Source organism: Pogoniulus pusillus, chromosome 13, assembly GCF_015220805.1.
Source record: "Pogoniulus pusillus isolate bPogPus1 chromosome 13, bPogPus1.pri, whole genome shotgun sequence".
Classification (NCBI taxonomy): domain Eukaryota; kingdom Metazoa; phylum Chordata; class Aves; order Piciformes; family Lybiidae; genus Pogoniulus; species Pogoniulus pusillus.
The window spans coordinates 14,866,206-14,888,511 of record NC_087276.1 but is presented as its reverse complement, the minus strand read 5'-3'; the positions used below and the strand labels follow the sequence as shown (position 1 = coordinate 14,888,511).

Sequence of the window (22,306 nt, the reverse complement as noted above, 5' to 3'; positions counted from 1 at the left end):
GTGCAAACCTTGCTTGAGTCATGAAGTACTAATGAGCAGATGTATGTATCTGCATTTTAATAAGGTGGCAATCTGATCTTTTTCTGTTGTTTTAGAACAGTTTGCAGTTTGATGGTTTTACAGAACTCTTCTGGTTTGATTTTTCTGCAGCTGTATAAATAAGATAGGAATTCTCTGACAGTGTGATAAAGTTATAAAAATGCAAACTGGCTATGAGGCCACAGTCATGGCTGCAAGCAAATAGGTCTGCCCTAGCAGGTGCAAAAGGCAGAATCTTCTCTGACTGGAGTCAAATTTCATGAAGTAAAAAAGGTGCTGAATACCAATACCTGAGGAATAAACATTTCTTATAATTGGTCAATTTTCAGGTAAAGAAGACACTTAGAACTGATTTATAGTAGTTTCTAGAGCATGTAAGTTTGTAGTGTTTCCAGTTTCTAAGGCAGTAGTCCACTGATTTCTAATGGGAAGCTTTCAAATAGTAAATATACAAATTCAGGTTTACACATAATTGTATTTTTGATTAAGAACAGCAAATTCCTCTTTTGCATTACTGTCTCAGTCTCTCAGGAGGGTTAATTGTTTGTTAATCTGGCACATTGAAATAGGTGATATGCAATCTACTACCATAGAAAAGCTGAGAAAGAAATCTCTATCTGGAAATCCAGTAGGCTCCAATGGCACCACCATAAAGTAGAGCTGAGCCCATTGGCCAAGCTGGTGGTGCCTTGAAAAGAAGCAAGTTCATCTTGGTGAAGGCCTGATAGCCACTTTAGAACAAATTGAATTTACCTTTTTCCTCAAACACTTGTAAGGCAGAGGTGTGCTCCTTCAGCTCCAGGACTGTTACGTGACCCAGATGGTTTGATGGTACTTCTGGCAAAGTTTATGGAAAAAAAAATCTCACTATAGTAATTGTAACCATGAGTTTTATGAGTTTTGAATAATTTTGCACTGTAGATATTAAAAATATCTACTAAAGAAAACAGAAAAAAAGTTAATTCATTATTCACATCACAGTTTCTCAATTACTATTTTCTACTACTGTGATTCTTCTGTTAAAAACCTTGGCATAGTTCCATCAAAAATGGAATAGAAAGGGGACTTGTGAGTGGATTACTAGAGTAGGATGTCTTGACGCATGGCCTTTCACATCCTGCTTCACAAACTTTTCGTCACCTCATTATTTTCTGGCACTTTACAGAAAGTGAAGAATGCTCAATGAAAATACATAAATCATGAGACCTCTTCAAAACTTCCTGTCCCCTTTGCTTCTTGAGAGTGTTAAAATGTTGCTAACCGTGGCACTCAGTTCGTAAGAGGTTGTCCAGAGAAAGGAAAGATGTAAAATACAGTGAAATACAAGGAAACAAAGTTACTATTGTGAAACAGAGAAATGAGGGAGTGTGTAGCTAAAGAGCAGGAAGGAATCGAAGATGAGTGAGAGAGTTTTATATTTAAGGTGAAAAGTCAAGAAAGGGTAAGAGGGAGTGATTTTGCCAGTGTTGTGGAAGAACTATGCCTTGCTAGAGAACTTGCAGGGATTTTTATTTCTGATGGATAAAGGTTAATTTTTATGAAATTCATTTTACTTTGTTGATATACAGTCAAATGCATCTTTCAAACACAGATTTACTATCCTAAGTACAGAATCTGGGCAGAATATTCTTCAAAACACAGCTAGCTTCATGTAGAGATCTATGGTCAGTTCGATTGTTCATGGTTCTAGTCAGCCGAAAGGCAGAGGAGAGACCATATGCTATGGTTTTGTGTCAGTTATACCTGTGGAACAGAGGTAAATGCCAGGTAAGTCCAAATAGGATGCTAAACATGATGGCAGCTGCACATAGTAGAGTAATTTTCTCTCAAGAATGATTTTTCCTACTTCATTTTAGCTAATTTGTACAATTTATATCAGAAACTACCCCAGCGTGATCAGTCCACAGAGTGTTTCCTGACAGGCTTCACTGTTGTGTTGAATTTACATGGCAAGGCTCCGGTAGCTGAGGGACTGCAGGGGTAGCGTCAGTGAGAAGACGTCATTGGAAAAGCTTTTAGAGTCAAATTATTCCTTTTCCATTCACTTTACTGACCCATTTATTCCAGTTTAAGGTTTAAAAAATACTTACCTAAACCACAGAAATGCTGCCTTGGATTCCCCGTGCTTCAGGCAACAACTTTGGGGCTCAAGGAAGTAACTATGTGAGGCATATTGCTGGAAGAGATCAGGCCAGTGTTGCTAGTCTTCACAGCCATGACAAAAGGCTTGAGAATATGGTGGTGACATTTTCTGGGGCTGATTTCCTGCAGTTGATAAGTACAGGAAGTCTTCTAGATTCCCTGTGTGTTAATATGGGAATTTAAACATAGCTACTTATATGACAGTATGAACTGGTCTATTAATGAGCAATTTAGGAGGGAAATCTCACAAAAAAAATGTGTGCTTTCTACCTCCCAAATCAATTTCTGTGCCTTTTTCAATGTCTCCTACCTAATTAAATCGATGGCTCTATTGCTGAGCTTAAAATGAAGCTGACACAAAGTCCCTAAATGCTGCAGAAACCACTGGTCCTTGCAAAAGGTCTTTGTTTTCTCTGCCACACAGTTCAGATGTGTTACATTTGTTTTATTAATAGAACTAAATGTTTACAGCCGCATGTCCCCCTGTTTACCAAATCCCACTAATTGGAAGCTCTCCTCACTTCTAAAGAAGCACAAGCTTACTAAGAAAGTAGAGAAATCCTGTTACAGATAGCTCTATCTCACCAGCTACAAGGAAAATATTCTCTACCCTACAAGTTTTCGGTTGTTTTGTTTTTATTTAATCTTAATTGTGCTGAAAGTTTTTAACTCTTTACTGTACAAGGAAAATATAAATCCTAGTTTTAAATGCTTCTGGAATCTTGTACCTAGGAATCCTTACATAAGGATGATAGCTTACCCCTTTCCAGGCTTAGGAAACATGAAAGATATGAAAGACTTCTCTTTGAAATAAGCCACGTTTTTAAAGGCAGGTTCATTTTTTTTGGCCATGCATACCCCTACAAAGCAGTATCTTACTCTGCAGTTAGTTTCCCTGAACTCAAAGAGCATGGAAATAGAAATATTTTAGAGGGATTGACATTAATGGAAAAACAAATTATCTTTCTATCAAAAGAGTTTAATGACAAAAAAAAGTAGTTGCCTCTCACACTGTGTCAAAAAACTTAATCTGCTAAAGATTAATCAAGCAACTTTTCCTATAATATCTGTACAATTTTCAAGTGGTTTAGGGGCCTAACTCTCACTTTGGAAAGGATCAAGCTCCTCAGAAGCCTAATTCTTACTACTGCACCAGATTTAAATAGTTGTGTACTTGAGGAATAAATCAAACTCTCAAGGAGCTATCTGAAGTAGTGTGTGCCCTGCTGAGTGCTGGCTGCTACAGATAGGATATGGAATCTTGGTTAGGTCAGTATACTCGTTCATGTTGTAACTCAAGTTTATGTAGCAGACTAGAATCATAGAATTGCTTGCATTGGAAGGGACCTTACAGATCACCTACTTTAACCCTCTTGCCATGGTCAGGGAAGCCTCTTAACTAAATTCAGCTCCTTGAGTCCTCATCTAGCTTGGCCTTGAACATCTCCAGGGAGAAGGCAGCCACAATCTCTCTGGGATCCAGAGTCTCCAGAGTCCCACTAACCTCATACTGAAGAATCTCTTGCTAAGAGCCAGTCTAAATATACTGTCCCTCAGCTTCAAACCATTCCCAGTTGTCCTGTCTCTAGGCACACTTATGGAAAGTCCCTCTGCAGCTTTCATGTAGCATCCCTTCAGATACTGGAAGGGAGTTCTAAAGTCTCCCCAGAGCCTTCTCCTCTCTAGGCTGAACAACCTCAGCTCCCTCAGCCTATCCTCGTAGCAGAGGTGCTCTAGCCCTTGGATCATCTTTGTAGCCTCCTCTGGACTTGCTCCAACAGCTCTGTTTTGTTATTAACTCTGTTCTGTATAACCCATAATTGCTTAATCCCTTACAATAGTTAAAGCAATTCTGCAATTAACATGTGACCTTTGTTTGCATAAAGACAATTCACTATACAGTATTGCTTGACATTGTATCTTTGAGTGTTGACTCTTTCTATAAGTACAGGTGTCTTAAGGAGTGCTGTTTGGGTTTTGTTTGTTTGTTTGTTTAATTAAAACATTTGGCACAGGGACAATTCTCAGATTACTTCCTGACTTGCCTGCACCTGCACAGCCCGGAGGCTACCAGGGGCTATGCATAGGCTAAACTGTCACTTGCTTTAAAAAGAACAGTACAAGAGTAAGTCAGTTGTAATTTTCAGTGTCTAAAAATCTGAATGTAGTGTGGTGAATGAAGATCACTGGGCACAGGTTTGCAGTGGTGTTCTGTGTAGGGGGAAAAGTGGTCCGTAAAGAAAAATCCCAGATCTATATTGATTGGGGTCTCAAAGGTTTTGTTTTGATCAACCTTGTAAGGAAAAACTAAATGCCTGCTTTCAATCACTTTCTCAGAAAGATTCTTCTGACAGATTAAGCATGGGTGAAGTATTTAAATTTGCATATACTGTTACAAAAATCAGATCTACTTAAACTCTAGTTCCATAGATATGGTACACTGTACAGAAATAAATGTAGTAACTATTAGTGTATAGTTAATCTTTAGTACAGACTCTGTCCGAGCCTTAGTGGGCTTCAGCATTTCTTTCTTTACTCTGGAGAGAAGTTGTCCTTCACAGCATCACAGGCTAAAAGTCATTAGAACCAAAATGCTACAGATGAAGAGGTTCAAGTGTTACATTAGGAACCGTTTCAAGAGTATTCTAGTGTCTGCCAAGGAAAGGTAGGGGTCAATCTCCATGTCTTTGCTGTCATGTGTACTATGAAACATTTAAGGTTCCATACATTATCACATTCCATTAAAAATCCTACTAATCTAACACATAAAGCAAGAAACATAAAACCCTAAAATAAATAGTAATGTGTCCCCCTGCCCCCTCTGTGCTTTCTATAAGTAAGTCTGCCTCTGCAGTCCTCTCATCTAATAACCAAAGTCTGAAACTATTCTATTAGGGGAGTCTTGGGTTGTTTTAATTTGTTTTGTTTTGGTTTTAATTTTCTTTGCATAGCCAAAGGTCCTTGTTAAGAAGCTTTCCCTAAACATTTTCCAATAAAGAAGAGAAAACCCTCAAAGGTGGTATTTCCAGAGGAGTATATTATTAGAAAGAATTGATATTTGAGGAGCTTTATTTTATTAAAAATGTGCAAGCACTCCTCTGTGTTTAGTTCCACATCAAGCTTAGTGAAAGGTTAGAAAATTAGCTCCCATGTGCTGTTTGTACAGTTGGATGGATGAAGGAGACTTTGCATTTCACAACTTCTTGTTTCATACAAGTTCGAGAGTTTCAGTGAATTATTTATGTGGCTACTTATTCTCTAAAGATGGAACTGAGGGTACGACCTGGTCGCTGCTGGTCTCAAAGTTGGACTTGAATTTGTGGCCGACAGATGAGGGCTTGCGTGTCTTACATTTTTCACCTCTAACTTCTGAATTTTTGCCGTTTATGAACAATTCATGAACTTCTATTTATCTTCAGCAATTGCCTTATGAATCAAGGATTTAACTGGAATAAGATAATCCAGGAAATAGTAAATTTCAATTCATTTTTATGAATCTAATATATATTCTACGTATGAGAGGAGAGAAGTGAATACATTAGCGATAAAAATACTAGGAAGAAATCACCTATTTCTGAACGGCAGTTTAATTTCCAAAGATGTGTATTCAGAGATTGTGGCAGATCGGACTTTTGCAGCTCTTGGATTTTGTGGGCCTCTTTACCCTTAAAAGTGAGTGAACACACCTCTGCAGGCTTTTCCCTCTGTTGATTCCTCTTTATAGAGGGCTACTTTTCAGCTTGGTTCTCTGTCTAAAGCAATACAGATCCACAGCTAAATGTTTTGGAAAATATTTCATTATTTCCAGGGAATTTCTTTCTTTTTCTCTTGACTAAACAATAGCTTCTCCATATCAGTGGTTGATGAGACTGTTTTAAATTCTTTCTCTGCTGTCAAATGTAGAAGCAAGTGTGATGATAGGCAAGTGGATGTCAATTACATTAGTCCATGATCCAGTGCTCTGTACCCTTATTTTTTGAAGTAAAGGCCAAACAATACTGCTAGGCTGAGTGCAAGCAGTAATTTTGAAATCCAGTAATTCATGAACCAGAGGCTAGTCAGCAACTCTTGCTTTGGAGCACTGAAGATCAAGCAGTTTTTGTGGAAGATCATTTTAAATTGTGTCTTGTGAAGTATTTCAATCAGTACTTCAAATAAGAATTTTAAGGTTTGCGTACATGCAAATACAGGTGTCAGTCCATTAGCTCCCCAAATGGAGGGTGAAAAGTTAGAGGTTGGGATGCAAATGTTGGCACTCTTTGCAGATGTCAGTTTCTTCAGGCAGCAGTAGAACAGAAATTTAAGGACCACGGGTATCCCTTTTACAAGGAGAGATTGAGGGGCCTGAGGCTCTTTAGGCTAGAAAAGAGCAGACTGAAAGGGATCTTGCAAATACATACAAGTATCTACAGGATAGAGGTCATGAGGATGGGGCTGGACTCTTTTCAGTGGTGGCCAGTGATAGGTCAAGGGGCAGTGAGTACAAATGAGAACACAGGAGGTTTGACTTGAACTTAAACAGAAGCTTCTTTGGTGTGAGGGTGCTGGTGCCCTGGAGCAGGCTGCCCAGAGAGGCTGTGGAGCCTCCTTCTCTGGAGATTTTCAAACCCCACCTAGACACATTCCTGTGCAACCTGATGTAGGCAAACCTTCATTAGCAAGAGTTGGACAAGATGATCTCCAGAGGTCCCTTCCAACCCCTAGCATTCTATGATTCTGTGATCTGCCAACATGAGAAAAGTACTTCTGAACCTGTACAAATGATTCCATATTAAAAAGTGTATTGATTATGGGATAATCCAAAAAGTCACAATTGAAGACACCATGAAAACCATCAATTGCTCTGAGTGCTACTATGGCAATGTAAGATTTAAAGACAGTGTATCACAGCACCAAATACATGAAAACTGCTGAACTAGAGTCTCCAGTTCAAATATTGAGTCATTACCTAAGAGGTGAGCAGATGAGCATGACCTCCAGTCTGTCCAGGTGCCCATGTTTATGAGGGCTATGAAGCCCTTCTGTAGCACCTGAAATACTGACTTCACGTGAAAAAACAAAGCATACTCCTTGGACCAGTAGCAGCATGGTCCACACAAGCCAGTACGGGACTCCTCAGTAGCCTGGCTTTGTGTTTACAGCTAAATAATGCAGAAGCTCTTTCATAAAGAAAGTCAGAAGAAAATAATTTGAGAGTGGCAGAGAAAGGCTTGTGGCTTGTGGAGTGGCGTTCTCAGGAGTCAGATGGAGATGGAATTGGATTAAAATTTCCTGCAGCCCTGCTCTGGTTCTTTAAGTTGCAAGGCATGCCTCCTCTCTTTGCAAATCTGCCAATCCTGAAGTAAAAAATGCTTACATCATTGCTTTTAACAATTCTTTTCAACACTGCTGTAGCCCTGACTAAATATAAATGGAAATGAAAATAGAAAAGGAAGTGCAGAACCTGATCATGTTTAATCTGAGAACCAATCCATCCACAGAGGATAACAAGAAGACAACATGCAAACCTGTAATTTTCCTACAAGAAAGGTCAGTTAAACCAGCTTGACCTTTTTTTCACATATAAAGCAATAAGCTATCAGCCCTATCTGAAGAGTCTTCAATCCCAAGGTGCTCTTAAAATAACTTGGAGATAAAGCACAGTGATAAAATCAGTAGATGCTGATGAGGCGGGTATTCAGTTGTCTCTTTGAGATGCTTCCTCAAGAAAATTTTACATATGCTATAAGGCAAAGTCAGGGGAGAGAAAAATGTATTTCAGATTAAAAAGTCCTTGGAGAAATTAAATAGATTAGCATTGTATTATGGACAAATAAGGTGGAAACTCTCTAATTTATAGATACTTAGATATAAGCACATGAAGATACTGCTATTAGGACATTAAAAATAGAAATATTATCTCTCTATTTAAAGATTCAACTAAATAACTATACATTTCTAATTAAGTAGATATTAAATTTCCGGACAACATAGTTAATATTTTTTGGAATGGAAATCTGAAACCTAGATAAAATAGTAACTTGAAAGTGTAGACTTAACTTTCTTAAGTAGAATCACATGAACAAAAAGGTAACAACAGCAACAGAGCAATACTAACTTAACATCTTGTGACATCCAGAGTAAAGCATCAAACTATTCAGACTCCGGCAAATACTTCTTGCTCTACAAAGCAGAAGCAAATGACAAATCAATCTTGTCAACACTCCAGAGCTATCATCATTGTCCTCATTCAACTCCATTCAATACACCATCCAAAAAAATGAGTAGTCAGGACACTATGAATTGTCAGGAATTAAAAAGTGCTTAAGCAATCTGAGGTGGAACTGAAACCCAGGCTCCATTAGAAAGGAACATGTCCAGAGTTGTACATCTTTTTTTTCATGGTTTGTCTGAGAGTTGATTTGTCTATTTCCTTAAGTTTGTGCCCCATGGCAGAATTTCTCTTTTGTCCTGAATTTCAACAAAGATACTGTTTTTTTTTCCCCCCAGTCGCTCATGGCTACTCTTCCTGACATTACATGAGGAATTAACTCCCCTCAGACTATTAGCAAAGTATCTACCACTGAGTAATTATTTTGAAGATGATTCATAAAGTGTTTATGGCACCAAAATTTGTAATACATCAGCAACCACCACAAGTGAATTTTTCAATGCAAATGGCTTATGTGTTCACATACCATTGGTAAGGGAAGAATCATCTGCCATGGCTGTGTCTGCGTTACAGCTGTTTGCTGTAAAGACATAGTGAATTTTTAAAGCACTAAATATGCATGTACTTCTTATTCTTACAAATACATGGAATCTTTTGGCTTGAAGAATTCAGATAAAATTTTCACCACTTCTGTGAGTTTTTTTTTGGTTGCTTGTTTGTTTGGTTTTTTTTGGGGGGGTGGGGTGATTTTTTTGTTTGTTTGTTTGTTTGTTTGTTTGTTTTCTTCTGTTGCAGCATCTGCAGCATTTTCCTAGTTTACTGTTTGGAACAATCATTTTGTCCAAAAAATCATCATCATTTACATCCAGTTCATTTCCCACATATCACAGATCTGTATTCTTTAGATCTATTTTCTGGTTTTCATAGATTTTTTTTTTTTTATTATCAGAATGTTTTTTAGAAGCAATGAAACCTTTTTCTTTTACTGCACTGACCATCACTTATCTGTTTACCACATATAACTGCAGCATTGAACAGCATTTTAGCTCTGAAGACAAGACATCAGCCACTGAACCTAACCATATGTTATTGCACTTGGTTTCATAGGCTACTGTCTTGGAGGCAGGGAATTAATGTGGCTGAATCAGGAATTATAAAAATAGAATTATTTTATTTTTCTGAAAAAACTGTCCCCAAACTATATGCAGAGCTAGTTTAGCTTTATTTACATGTTTTAATTCATTTGGGAAAAATCTCCACAGGGTGCTATTGGCAAATTTAGAATCATAGAATTTATAAGGTTGGAAGAGACCTCCAAGATCATTCAGTGCAACCTATCACCCAATGCTATCCAGTCAACTAGACCATGGCACTAAGTACCTCATCCAGGCTTTTTTTTAACACCTTCGAGGACAGCGACTCCACTACCACCCTGGGCAGCCCATTTCAATGGCAAATCACTCTCTGTGTGAAGAACTTCCTCCTAACATCCGGCCTATATCTCCTTGTGATGGTTTGGGTGTTACCCACCCCCACTCCCCTTTGGAAAATCACCCAAACTAGACTCAGCGGCTCTGGAAATTGAATGAAGCTTTGTATTTACAGTTTAGGACAATATACAAGCAGATATTTACAATATATACAATTATATACAGAAATATACAATTTTAAAGGTAATACAGAAACACAACACCCCTCCCAGAAACCTGAGTCTCCAGGAGGTGCTCTCAACCACCCTTCCACCTTCCTCCCACCCCTCTACCTTACCCAAGATCTTGCCTTATGTTTAAGGTAGCTTGGAGAGTCAGCAAGGGCTGTTAGGAAGCAGTTGGATTAGTCACACAGATGGCAGGTTAGGTTAGAGAGAGAGATGCAGCCCCCAAAGCCCAGAGAGCAACTCCGTTATCTATATTTATGTTCTTGCTCTTATACATCTTAGCAAGCCTATGAGTGAAGTAGGCATCACCATTGTTTCCTTTTTACAGCCTGTAATCTAATTCTTCTCACCAAAAGATTCTAGATAGCTTCAAACTAGCATACTCCCCCAGCACAACTTGAGACTGTGTCCCTTTGTTCTGTTGCTGGTTGCCTGGGAGAAGAGACTGACCCCCACTTGGCTACAACCTCCCTTCAGGCAGTTGTAGACAGCAATGAGGTCACCCCTGAGCCTCCTCTTCTCCAGGCTAAACAACCCCAGCTCCTTCAGCCTCTTACAGGGCTTGTTTTCCAGGCCCCTTTCCAACATCATCACCCTTCTGTGGACACATTCCAGTACCTCAGCATCTTTCTCGAACTGAGGGGCCCAGAACTGGACGTAGTACTCAAGGTGTAGTCTGAGCAGTGCTGAGTACAGGGGAAGAATAACCTCCTTTCTCCTGCTGGCCACACTGCTCCTGATACAGGCCAGGATGCCATTGGCACTGATCCCTGGGGAACACCACTAATGACTGGCTGCCAACTAGATCTGGCACCCTTCACCACCACTCTCTGGGCCTGACCCTCCAGCCAGTTCTTGATCCATTTCAGAATGAATCTGTCCAAACCATGAGCTGCCAGCTTTTCCAGGAGCTTGCTGTGGCAGACAGTGTCAAAGGCTTTTCTGAAGTCCAGGTTGACTACATCCACAGCCTTCCCCTCATTTACCAGGCAGATAACCTGATCATAAAAGAAGATCAGGTGGGTCAGGCAGGACCCTTCCTAACCCCATGCTGGCTGGGCCTGATCTCTTGGCCATCATGTAGGTACTTTGTCATGGCATTTAAGACAACCTGTTCCATGACCCTGCCTGGCACTGAGGTCACACTGACAGGTCTGTAATTTCCCAGTTCCTCCCTCTGGCCTTTCTTGTGGATGGGCACCACATTGACCAGCTTCCAGTCTTCTGGGACCTTTCCAGTGAGCCAGGAGTGTTTATAAATGATGGAGAGCAGCTTGGCCAGGTCATCTGCCACCTCCCTCAGCACCCTAGGATGGATTCCATCTGGTTCCATGGACTTGTGAGGATCCAACTGGTTTGGCAGGTCCCTTACTGCTCCCTCCTGGATTACAGGGGAACTCTACTGATCCCTGGCTCCATCTGCCAGTTTAGGAGGCCAATTGTCCTGGAGACAACCTGCCCCACTATTGAAGATTGAGGCAAAGAAGTGTTAAATACCTCTGCATTTTCCTCATCTTTTTTTACTATATAGTAACAATATATATTTATAGAGACAGTTTTTATTCTCCTTAACAGCAGTGGCCAGCCTCCATTCAAAATGGGCTTTTGCCTCTAATTTTTTTCCTTTAAGACCTAGCAACATCCTTGAACCCTTTCTAGGATATCTCCCTTTTTTTTTTTCCCCAGAGGTGATACACCCTCTTTTTTTGCCCTTTTTCCCTTGCTCCATTTATGCTTCTCTAGACAAAGTGTTCATTTGCCATTTTATACTGGGTGTGAAAACCCAGCAAACCCACCGGCCTGATTCCAGCACAGGCTTCCACACAGGTCAGTACATGTGTGGAAAAAGGCACCTTTTGCTGTTGCCCACTTTTATCCCACAGGGTGGGGGGGAAAGCAGTTCTTGCACCTTCTCCTCCCCATTCAAACCCACGGTGAGGGGGAGAAGGAAGGAATTTAGAATGCTCCAGAACAGCTACGCAGAGGTTGATGTTCTCACTCTGCAGTACAGTTCAGGTGGATCTGTGCTGGCCCCAGCTGCCGTAAGTAACTCTTGCTTTACCTACCAGGCATTCTGCTGTAAGCTGCTTGACCCTGTTTCAAAAGAGGAAAAACTTGTGCAAGCTCTCTTGTCTCCTGGTGCAAATGACAGACTTCCTGCTGCCACTGCTCTTCCCAAATATTTCTAACTATGGAGTTTAGTCCTGCTCCATTTGCAGTCACTTTGTTGGTCCAGGTACCACTTCAGGTGTTCGTAAAAAGGTAGCTAGGTGGTCTGGGTGTTGAAAGTAAGGAGGGTAATAGTCTGGTTTGCAAAATTGTGTGAGAGAAGGGCCATTATAAGTATTGAGTGCATTTCTACAGTAGTTTGGAGACATGAACAGGCTGACAGCAGAGAGAACAGCTAGCCTAGATGGAAACTGCAGGAACCTTTACTACTACAGACTCCAAAAATCAAGATTGGACATGAAAGATGGAGTGAGTAAAAAATATTTCAGTAAAACTGGGGAAGCCATTGCTCATGGATTAATTTCTTTAAGTGATCCCTTCTTCAAGTATTGGTGTTTAGTCCAGCAAGTTAAAGTAGTTTATTGAATTGATTCACAGAGCCACACTAGGGCTTGCCTTTGTAGTGTGCTTCTTACTTGCCAGCTCCCCTGGATCTTCAGGATGTGCCTGCTTCACCTTGCACTTCACAAGCTCTGACTTTATTAGTGTGTTAGAAGGGGTGTGGCTAGTATATTGAGAGAGGTTCTCCTGCCCCTCTACTCTGCCCTGGTGAGGCTGCATCTGGAGTACTGTGTCCAGTTCTGGGCCCCCCCGGTTCAAGAGGGACATAGAACTGCTGGAGAGAGTCCAGCGCAGAGCCACAAAGATGATTAAGGGAATGGAAAATCTCTCTTCTGAGAAGACACTGAGGGACCCGAGGCTTTTTAGCTTGGAGAAGACTGAGGTGACCTCATCAATGTTTATAAATATGTAAAGGTTGCATGCCAGGAGGATGGAGCCAGGGTGTTGAGTGATGCCTGATGACAGGACAAGGGACAATGGGTAGAAGCTGAGGCATAGGAAGTTTCATTTAAACATGAGGAGGAATTTTTTTCGCTGAGGGTGACAGAGCACTGGAACAGGCTGCACAGGGAGGTTGTGGAGTCTCCTTCTCTGGAGATATTCAACACTTACCTGGGTGTGTTTCTGTGTGATCTGGTATAGGTGATCCTGCTCTTGCAGGGGAGTTGGACTAGTTGATCTTTCAAGGTCCCTTCAGCCCCTGACATTCTGTGATTTACAGTGTGAGTCTTCTACTCCAAGACATTCCATATATTTCAGAATTCAGCAGCCAAGAAAGCAAGAACAGCTTTTCTTATGCTGACCAGCTGCTTAGTTGCAAAAGGTGCAAACCCTGTTGTTTCTCATTAGGAGTCTCCTGATTAGACTAGCACACCAGCTAGTGCAACCTGAAGAAAAAGAGTTTGGAAATAAACTCTAGAAATATTGTACTCAAAAGGGGAAAGTGTTTCAGATTTTAAGAAAATCTGAATCAGGCTTTTATTTAGGAAATAAATACATTAAAAGATTTTAGAAACTAATCTCTGACTGGGAATTTGTTCAAAACACTCTGTTCCCGCAGAGCCTTTCATTACCTGCTGTCTATTTTGTTTTCTCACTATTGATAATTTCCCTTAGATTGGAAAATGTCTCCTACCGAAGCCAACTGGTTTAAATGCATGACTAGACAATTACATATTTAAATTTGTATATTTTCTTTGCATACATTTTCCACAGAAATTACTGTGATTTGTACCTTCATGCAATTACAATGTTAGGGTAGGATTGCAACATTATTTTTTATCAGCCGCTTCAAATGTGCTCTTTATTACAAAGACAAATAAATAGCAGAAGGTGGTTTCTGTCTGGGAGATACACAGGCAGGCATATTTGGATGCATCATGTTTAGGAAGGAAATACCTTAATGCATGGAGCTCTGGAACAGAAAACAGAATATTTGGATACTCTTCTCGGGAGGTGGTGGAGTCACTGTCCCTGGAGGTGTTCAAGAAAAGACTGGATGAGGCACTTAGTAGTGCCATGGTCCAGTTGACTGGATAGGGCTGGGGGGTAGGCTGGACTGGATCATCTTGGAGGTCTTTTCCAACCTGCTTGATTCTGTGAAATACGATGCTCTCTTTGCGGGCTTCCCTTTTGGTGCCCAGAATTTCTATGCCATATCTTCTAATCAACAATTATTTCTTCCTATACCCACCAACAACCCCAGACTTCAGCCTCAGCTAGGAGCCTACACAATAATGATGGTAGACTTCTGAATACAGAGTCCTTTTAAGAGTTCTTTTGCAGTTCAGAGTTCTTTCACATGAAGGGAACAAAGGGAGATCAGATATGAAAAATAACCCAAGAGAAACTTTTTGACAGTATTTGTCCCTAAGGAAAATATGTAGGAATTAAGACTCTAAAACACAAGCTCTGATCTAGTCATTTATCATATGTAGCTGTTTCTGTAATCAAGGACAGATGAAACAAACAAACACCTGGGCTGGATTTAGTTTTAATCCTATGAGTAGTGCTTAATACTCCACTGAGTATTCTCTACCTAGAAGCAATGCTCAAATGCTTAGAGATAACTCTTCATTCATTCCAGTGTGTGAGATTCCCATGTTCTTTAATGAAAGATTTTTGGTATAGCACACATGTTTGTGTGAGCTTCATCTGGTTGTTATTTTAGCACCTTAAACTAGTTTTCAGTTCTTAATTCCTGAGATTGTCAGCTGGCCAGTGAGTACGGACAGGTGAGTGCATACTGAAAAGTACAGGTCAGATTGTGAAAGGAGCTGATATATCTACAAATCTTTGCAAGTCTGATCCTTGGTGCCAACCTGAAAATCACATCTATGAAGCAAATTGCAAGCTGCTGCATCTGAGAAGGCACTAGGTGGCCCTTTCTTCCTTACTCTGCTTGAAAAACCTAGGGTTGCATGGTCCTATGCAAGGGGCTCAGTGTATGGGCAAGAGGATCTAATATTGCTTTGAATCAATCAGTGGTGAGTGCTATGGGAGCTGGGATGTAGCCTGAAGCGATTAATGGCGGCATTTCACCGGGAATGTTTGCGTGAGCATATGTCATTATAAGGGAGAAATCTGTTACATAGAAGGCGTTTTTATCAGTTCAGTGTTAACAGAAGTGCTGATGAAGTATGAGGTATTTGGCCAAAAGACAAGCCTATCAAAGTGGTCATTTATTTACTCAATAACATGGGAAATTAGTTTTCTATAAGGAGGCCTACATATAGAAATTACGGAAGAGCTGAGGAAATACTGACAGCATTGTCTTCCATTTACAGTCACTAAGCTTCTACTAATATCATACCTTCAAAGGCGGACAAGTAAGTAGGGGTTTAAATGCCTTCTCCTGCAAAGAACAATCACAGTTACACAGGATAAAAATCATTTAATACGAGTTTAAAGAACTTCAGCATAATGTTTTGACCTCAGATGTGTTGGACACATAACCCACCCACAGCTGCTTTAGTGTTTATTTCAGAATAGACTGGAAAACTGAAATCAGTGGAAGAAGCCCACAGGCCAGACTAAAGATCCATGCAAGGATTTTTATGTAGGTTTCATGGGGATTGGCCTATGAAGTGAGATATAAGTTTAAAGGGAATCTGTTGTAGTAACTTGTAGTAATTTTGGCCCTGAAAATTAATGTTGGACTACTTTATACTTGAACACTGTGGGTGGGGCTAGAGGTTTCCAGGTGCTAGTTCAACACTGCTTCATGTTTGATGAGGAATAATACATTCTGAACTTACTGTTTGAAACAACCCTTTACTATAAACTGGTGTGACTTGGGAAAGGTCCATCCCTGAGCAGTTCTACTCAGGTACTGAGGGGATCCAGGATCTCACCTTGGGCCTGAAATGGCAAAATAAACAGGCTAAGCCACAAAGTTATAGGGAGAGGCACTGCAATATAGATACGTGCTTTTGACATACTCCTGTATGGGATCCATGTCTGAACTGCAGGCGAATTTGAGAATGTTGTGTCTGGATTTATTTTCTGCACAGATTAAAGAATTTTCAGGAAGCTTATTCCTGTAGAGTTTTTTAAGGAATCATAAACTTAAGGTTGAGAGCTCGCTGCCACGTTACCACCTGTATTGTTACTGGGCTTCGTTCTCCGTACACTTAAACTCCCTTCTTTTCACCCATAGGGGTGCCATACCTGTCTTATCCTCTGCCTACCGACACAGGATCGATACAAGTTTACGTCTTGCATTAAATCTCGGTGGCACTAATTTATTGTAACTGAAAGTTGAGCGGCACAAAAATGTTTGATGATTACAGAATTAATCCCTAATGTATCGAAAAGGACAAGGCTGCGTTCTGACAGGGCTCGATGTTTGTTAGTTGGTTTTTTTTTTCCCAAAAAACTTTCTGGTAAATAGCTGCTGTCAGCTTGATTTAGCGGTAATTCATGCGGCGAGGGATGCTGCGATGCTCTTCTCATTAGCTGAGCATTAGAATTCTCTTACGCTGTGGTTTCCTTCGGGCGAGAGGAAAGGGAGGAAGCCAGCAGAGATGCCTGAGTATAGCCAAGGGCATCGTTCCAATCAGTGCTTTACCGAGTGTCGTTCTCTGTGCACATGGTATTTATTTGTTTGCCTCCGCGCCCGGAGCGACAGCCCCTGCCCGGTCCTAACGGGACAGCACATCATTCCCCGGGACAATCCCCGGGGGCTGCAGAGCACAGAAAGTTGTACCCGCGCCGCCGGTCCGTGGGGTGGATTCCGCTCCGGCGCAGCGCCCGGCCGCGGGCCCTCTCGGCTGCCCCTCTGGTGCGCTGGGTGCTGCGAGGCGGGCCCGGGGGGGGCCGCCAGACTCAGAGCACCACGGGGAGCCGGGCGCCGCCGTGCGACCGCCAATCGGTGTCGCGGGCGTTGCCTCCCGCTGCCGGGGACACCCGCTCCGCTCCGCTCCCCCGCCCCGCCGCGCCGGGGGCTCCGCGCCGCCACCCCGCTGCATTCCGCTGCCCGCCTCCGCTACCGTGCGCCTGCTGCTGCCGCGGCTGCTTTCCGAGGCGCAGCGGCCCCCCCGCTGCTCTCCCCCCACCCCAGCCCGCCCCGCCGGGCTTGAAGGTCACCTCCGCCTGCCCGCGCGCTCCGGAGCCACTTTCCGCGCCGGCTGGAGAGCGGCAACGCCGTCGCCCCCGGGAAGGTCTCTTGTCCGGCCGGTGCGGGGCTGCCGCTGGCCGCAGCAGACCTGAGCGGCAGAAGCCTCCTCCTCGCCCTCTCCAACCCCCCACGCCCCCTCGCCGCGGCGGGGACGGCCCCCGGGGTCTCGCCGCTGCCCGCGGTGCTCGCAGGCGGGCCGGGCGCCCCGCTGCCGGTTCGCGGCGAGCCCGTGGGTAGCCGGGCAGCGGCGGGGGGCGCGGCATGCGGCGGTGAGGGCGGCGGCGCTGCCCGCGGGGAAGGGGCTGCGGCGGCGGGGAAGCCGCGTCCCGCTGCGACTTGCCCGGCGGGGCCGCTCGCTCCGGGCGGCAGAAGCCCCGAGACCCTTCGCCTCCGCTCGCCTCTTTATGGTGAGTTTCGGCCGGGGGTGTCGGGGGGCAGCGGGGCTGCTCTGCGCGGGGCATCTCGGCAGGTGAACAGCCGGGACTGCGTCCGGTCCCGCTCCACCCTGCCCAGCCTCCCTCAGCCAAGAAGACGCTCTCGCAGGCGCCGGGCACCGCGACCGGAAAGTTTCCGAAGGGTCCCGGGCGCAGGGTTGCGTGGCCGGGGTCTCTATGGAGCAGGGGCCGCGGTGGTAGCGGGGGGTGGCCGAGCACGGGGCAGCGGGATGGGAGCGCCCGTCCCGGTGGGGTCGGGCGAAGTGCAGCGCCCTGGCTTCGCTTCCTTCATGTCGAGTGTCGTGGAAGGTGCCACGGGGAAAGCGCTCACAAAACACAAGGAAAATCAGGAGAAATGGAAAGTCGGGTTTCCGTTGAGTTACTGATTAAGAGGGCACAGATATTTAGCTGCTGGGAAACTACTTGCCTGTAAGTCATCAATATTCACATGTTCTATAGGCGATTCATCATTTTCTGCTGTATGCTTCTGTCAGGATAAAATAGGATCGGCGTTGCCTACATATGTATTTAGTACAGGTGAAGCAGCGCTGTATACATTAAAAATGTATAGGCAGCTCCAGCTGGAGCTGCTACTCAGCAGAGCATGGGTGTGCAGCGTGAGAGTAGCACGCGTGCTGCCTTTCCAAAATGTGTAATGTGGCTCTTGGACATTGTGCTGCCAACTCAACGTGGTTCGAGCAGATGGTGAGACAAATGTGGTCTGAAGTTTGACTCTGGAGTGATTCACATCAGCGAAGTGTGAAAGATCTTGTCCAAATCTGCAGGTTTTGTTTATCTGCGCTCTGAATTGCAAATGTGGCACATAGTGTGTTAGATTCTGAAGTAGTTTGGTGGAGGCTTCTTTTTTTTTTTGCTATAAATAAAACCCATCTTATTCGGGATGATTTGGATCATAAAATAGAGCAGACGCTGACAATGGTGTCCCACGAATGTCGAGTGTCTTCACTTCTCACCCAGACTTGATGATACTTAAAAGAGGAAAGATGCTGTATGGCTTCATTTGTCATTTAGAAGTGGGAAAACAATTGCATGTATGGGCTGTGAAAGTAGAAGCAAGATTTTGTTACTGTGGTGGAGGCTGATGTTAGCGAATGTAATACAATGTAAACTGGAGTTAGTCCTCATAATCAAATTGTTTTTTAGAGATCACATAGTTACAGCTGCCAGAGAAAATGCATTTTGGGGAGGGTGATGGGTGTGTGTGAATTTTCAGTCTCTCTGTAGGTGATTCAGTTCTTAGGTAAGTATTTGGTATCCCATGCTCCAGTTAGCAGGAGTGTGGTAGTGATTCAGGATCGCACAAACTATGGTGATGGTAATTTCTTTTCGTTTTCTTTTACTTGAAGTATTTTGAGTTTCTGAATTTTTGGGAAACTGTCTTTAGGTGATGTTTTTGATTGTAGTCCAGATCTGCTATCTATTTTATGTAGGCTTTAAGGGCTTGGCTACCCACATTTCATTCACAGTTTTGTTTCCTGGTAAACACCTTAGACAAAGGATTTGGCATTTCCTCACATGAAGCTGATATTTGTAGTATCAAGACTCTGTTTCTTTTTTCTGTTAGTACACAGCGGAGTATCAGTAATACATCTAACAGACATAATGAACACAATTCACAGTGCATTGATGATTTTTGTAGTTCTTTAACTGAAGTAGTCAGTGTCCTTGACTTGACGAGGATGCTTTTCTTGTTTTCATGAAAGAGTATCCTTAAATGACAGAAATACTGGCAGGAGTCAAGTGTCGAGGAAGAGAGCAGGCTTGTTAATTCTCAGATGCATAATGTGTTACATTTCCAGTGTAGGATGTGAGTGAACATGCAGGATGACAGGGTCCAGCTCCCAGCATTGTGAATGTTGATAGTGATGCCTGCACACTGTGCCTGTGTAATCCCTGACCGAAGGGCACTGCTGACTTGCTGCTAAGCAGGAAGAATGTTATGTCCTTAGGCCATGGCTGCCAGTACTGGTGGGTTTTGAACTTTCTCCTTGCTTCCCGAGCTGCAGTCCTGCACAAAGCCCCTTTGAAGTTAAACATGGAATAGTGAGGCCAAAGGGGACACAGCCACTCATGTAGTCAATCTTTCTGCCCAGGGCAGGATCAACTCTTACCTGTGTCAACTCTGATGGATGTTGGTGTGCTGTTTCTATTCCCACTGTCCTCTTACTTTTCTTTCTGCTTTTGCTATATTTTCCCTCATCTCATTTTTTTCTTCTTGGTACATGCTCTTACTGAATTCTTTTCTAAAGAATCTTATCTCATTCCTTCCAAACTGTGTCTCCCTTTGGAATGCCCTGTCAATCTCTGTTCTAGTTTTGTTTGGATTTATTACTTTCTGGGGGACCTATTGCTTTTTTTTTGTCAGCCCTACATGCATACTGGCTTTAACAAGGTTTTGTTTAGTTTTTAGGAGAGCTTTAATGGAAACAGTATCACTATGGTGTCACTTTGTGCAGACAGGTAAGCTTTGTTTAAGACCAAAAGATCTGTACAGTATTCACTTTGCACTGGGAGAAGTTGAGTTAGTTGGAAATAGAGGATAGAAGAGACCAGTGGCTGAGTTACCCAGTTCACCATCACTAATTTATCATGCTGTGGCTTTAAAATGGCACTGTCTGATCTTTAAGTATGATAATAAGCATTGTGTACTGTAAAGACAGAATTCCCTGAGATGGATTATTTACTGTGATGGAAAGCATGGCTACCTTGAGCACACAGCTGTCTAAAAGGTTTGTTAGTCTGAAAAAGACAAACCTTCTGTAACTAAGATTGAGTTAGAGTACTATAGTTTGAGAGAATTACAGTATCTGAAGAATACTTTCTTTTTCACTGTTCGTCTTAGGCATCTGTTGGAACTTGTACTGATTTTTTGGATCTTGACTGATTCCCATTCCATGTGGGAGACTGAGGATGCTGCTGTCTCATGCACCTTTGTACAAGTAGGGTGTGAATAAAACTGAAGAGTTAGGAAGCAAGTGAATGGACAAGGCTTAAGAGTGTAGAAAGAATGTTTATTGGTCTTGATTGTGAACTCTTTTAAATCTGCAGCAGAACTTCTGTTGTCTTGATTGTGCAGAGTTAGAGCTCTTAGGATCTGAGAGCAGTCAGCTCCTATCTCTGAGGATCTTTCCCGAAGTCATTAGTGAGAAGTCCTTTTTTTAACTATTGTTTTTGCTCTTTGGTTTTATTTTTTTTGCCTAGCTGCACTTTTTTATGAATAATTTAGTTTTTTAATCAACTGCATCTTTCAGTGCACATAATTATTTTTCAGTGCAAGTCCTCCTTGAAAGTGTAATGCTGTCTCTCAAACTTGGTTGTGTATTCGTGTGTATAGTGCTAGTAGATAGTAGTTTTTATCCCCAATTATGGGTGTATGCTTTTATGATTTTACAGGAAACTGTTCATGAAGTTCTCTATCAGTATTTATTATACCCTCCCTTCATAACAGTATTAGTTTGCTGAAGTTCTATATGCCAGAAATTACAACTTTCTGCAAATGAAAGAATTTTATCTGTGTCCTTTAAGTTGATGCACTCAAAAAGTAAATGCAAACTGAAATGAAATCTTACCTGACATGGGAAAACACTTTTGGGCTTCTGGGATTTATGATGGTGTGTAATAACAGGACTGAAGCAGATGTAGCATTTCTAAGAGCAAAAGAAGCAGTCATGTTTGACTCACAGTATGGCTTACAGTTGGATATCAAACAACATTAGATGTCAAAAATAGGTTTGTCATACTTTAAAATAATATTTTTGCCAAGTAGGTGTAGTTTAATGTCTCTATTCTGGTACTCCAGATTCTATACTTTGCCAGGAACCTGTCCAAAAGCAAAAATAAGTGGACTTTTAAATGAGGATTCAGAAATTGAAGACAGCCTCTTTGGTGTGTTGTGAGATATTAGCTACTTGGCTCTTTACAGGGTGACTGTTAGGTCTTCTGCAAATGTGTATCTTTCAGAAATTTGGAAGTTGTATGAATTGTCTCTGCCATAAGATAGGCCCACAAATCTAAAGCTCTGTGACACTTTTCTCAAAGCCAGCTAAAAAACCCCAAACGTTTTGTAACTTTCTAAAATCCCATCTTTGCAAACAGCAAGATGTTATTGCAACTAAGCCCCTGAAAGGAACAAGGTAAATGCGCAGCTCTAGATTGACAGATGTCTTAGTACCTACCTGTGAAATTCAGCGCCCTAAACTTTAGATAACTGCCTGGAGGGGGTTGCCCTGTGCCACAAACTGGGAGTGTCTGTCAGCAGGGGATTGGCTGCAGTCAGTCAGGGAGATTTTGTAAAAGTGACTGAGCAAGCTCATATCCATTAAAATAATTGCCTCTGCTTCAGATGGAAAGGCATAAGGGAATATGGTTACAGCAGGCTGAGCTGGGAGCCTTGGATTGTGTTAAAGGGCAAACATGCAAAGCTGAATCACTTTGAAGATAAATGGCATAATGATGACTGCAGGGCCGGACAGGCTCTTTGACCAGCGTTACAAACACTGTGAAAACAGACAGAATTTCACAGCTTGCAACATGCTCAGTTTCAGCCCTTCAGTCTATAATCCCTGACCATGACAGTTTAGGGTATAGAAAGATGAGGCTATGACTCCAAAAAAAAAAAAAAAAAAAAAAAAGAATTACTTAGCCTAGAATGTTTGAAGCAATAGCTATTTTTC

The 22,306-nt window shown here is 42.4% G+C and overlaps 1 protein-coding gene across 13 annotated transcripts in view; it reads left to right on the top strand.

Moving 5' to 3' along the window:
- RBFOX1 (RNA binding fox-1 homolog 1) overlaps window positions 1-22,306 on the top strand; it is a 1,229,664-nt gene that overhangs the window by 372,829 nt on the left and 834,529 nt on the right. The window contains exon 1 of one of the 13 annotated variants that reach the window (XM_064153058.1): window positions 17,451-17,585. The exons of the other annotated variants lie outside the window; for them this stretch is intronic. Coding sequence (XP_064009128.1) covers window positions 17,583-17,585 — 3 coding nt within the window. The 5' untranslated portion in view covers window positions 17,451-17,582. Of the gene's footprint in view, window positions 1-17,450; window positions 17,586-22,306 lie in introns of those variants that run through there. 13 annotated transcript variants of the gene reach the window in all.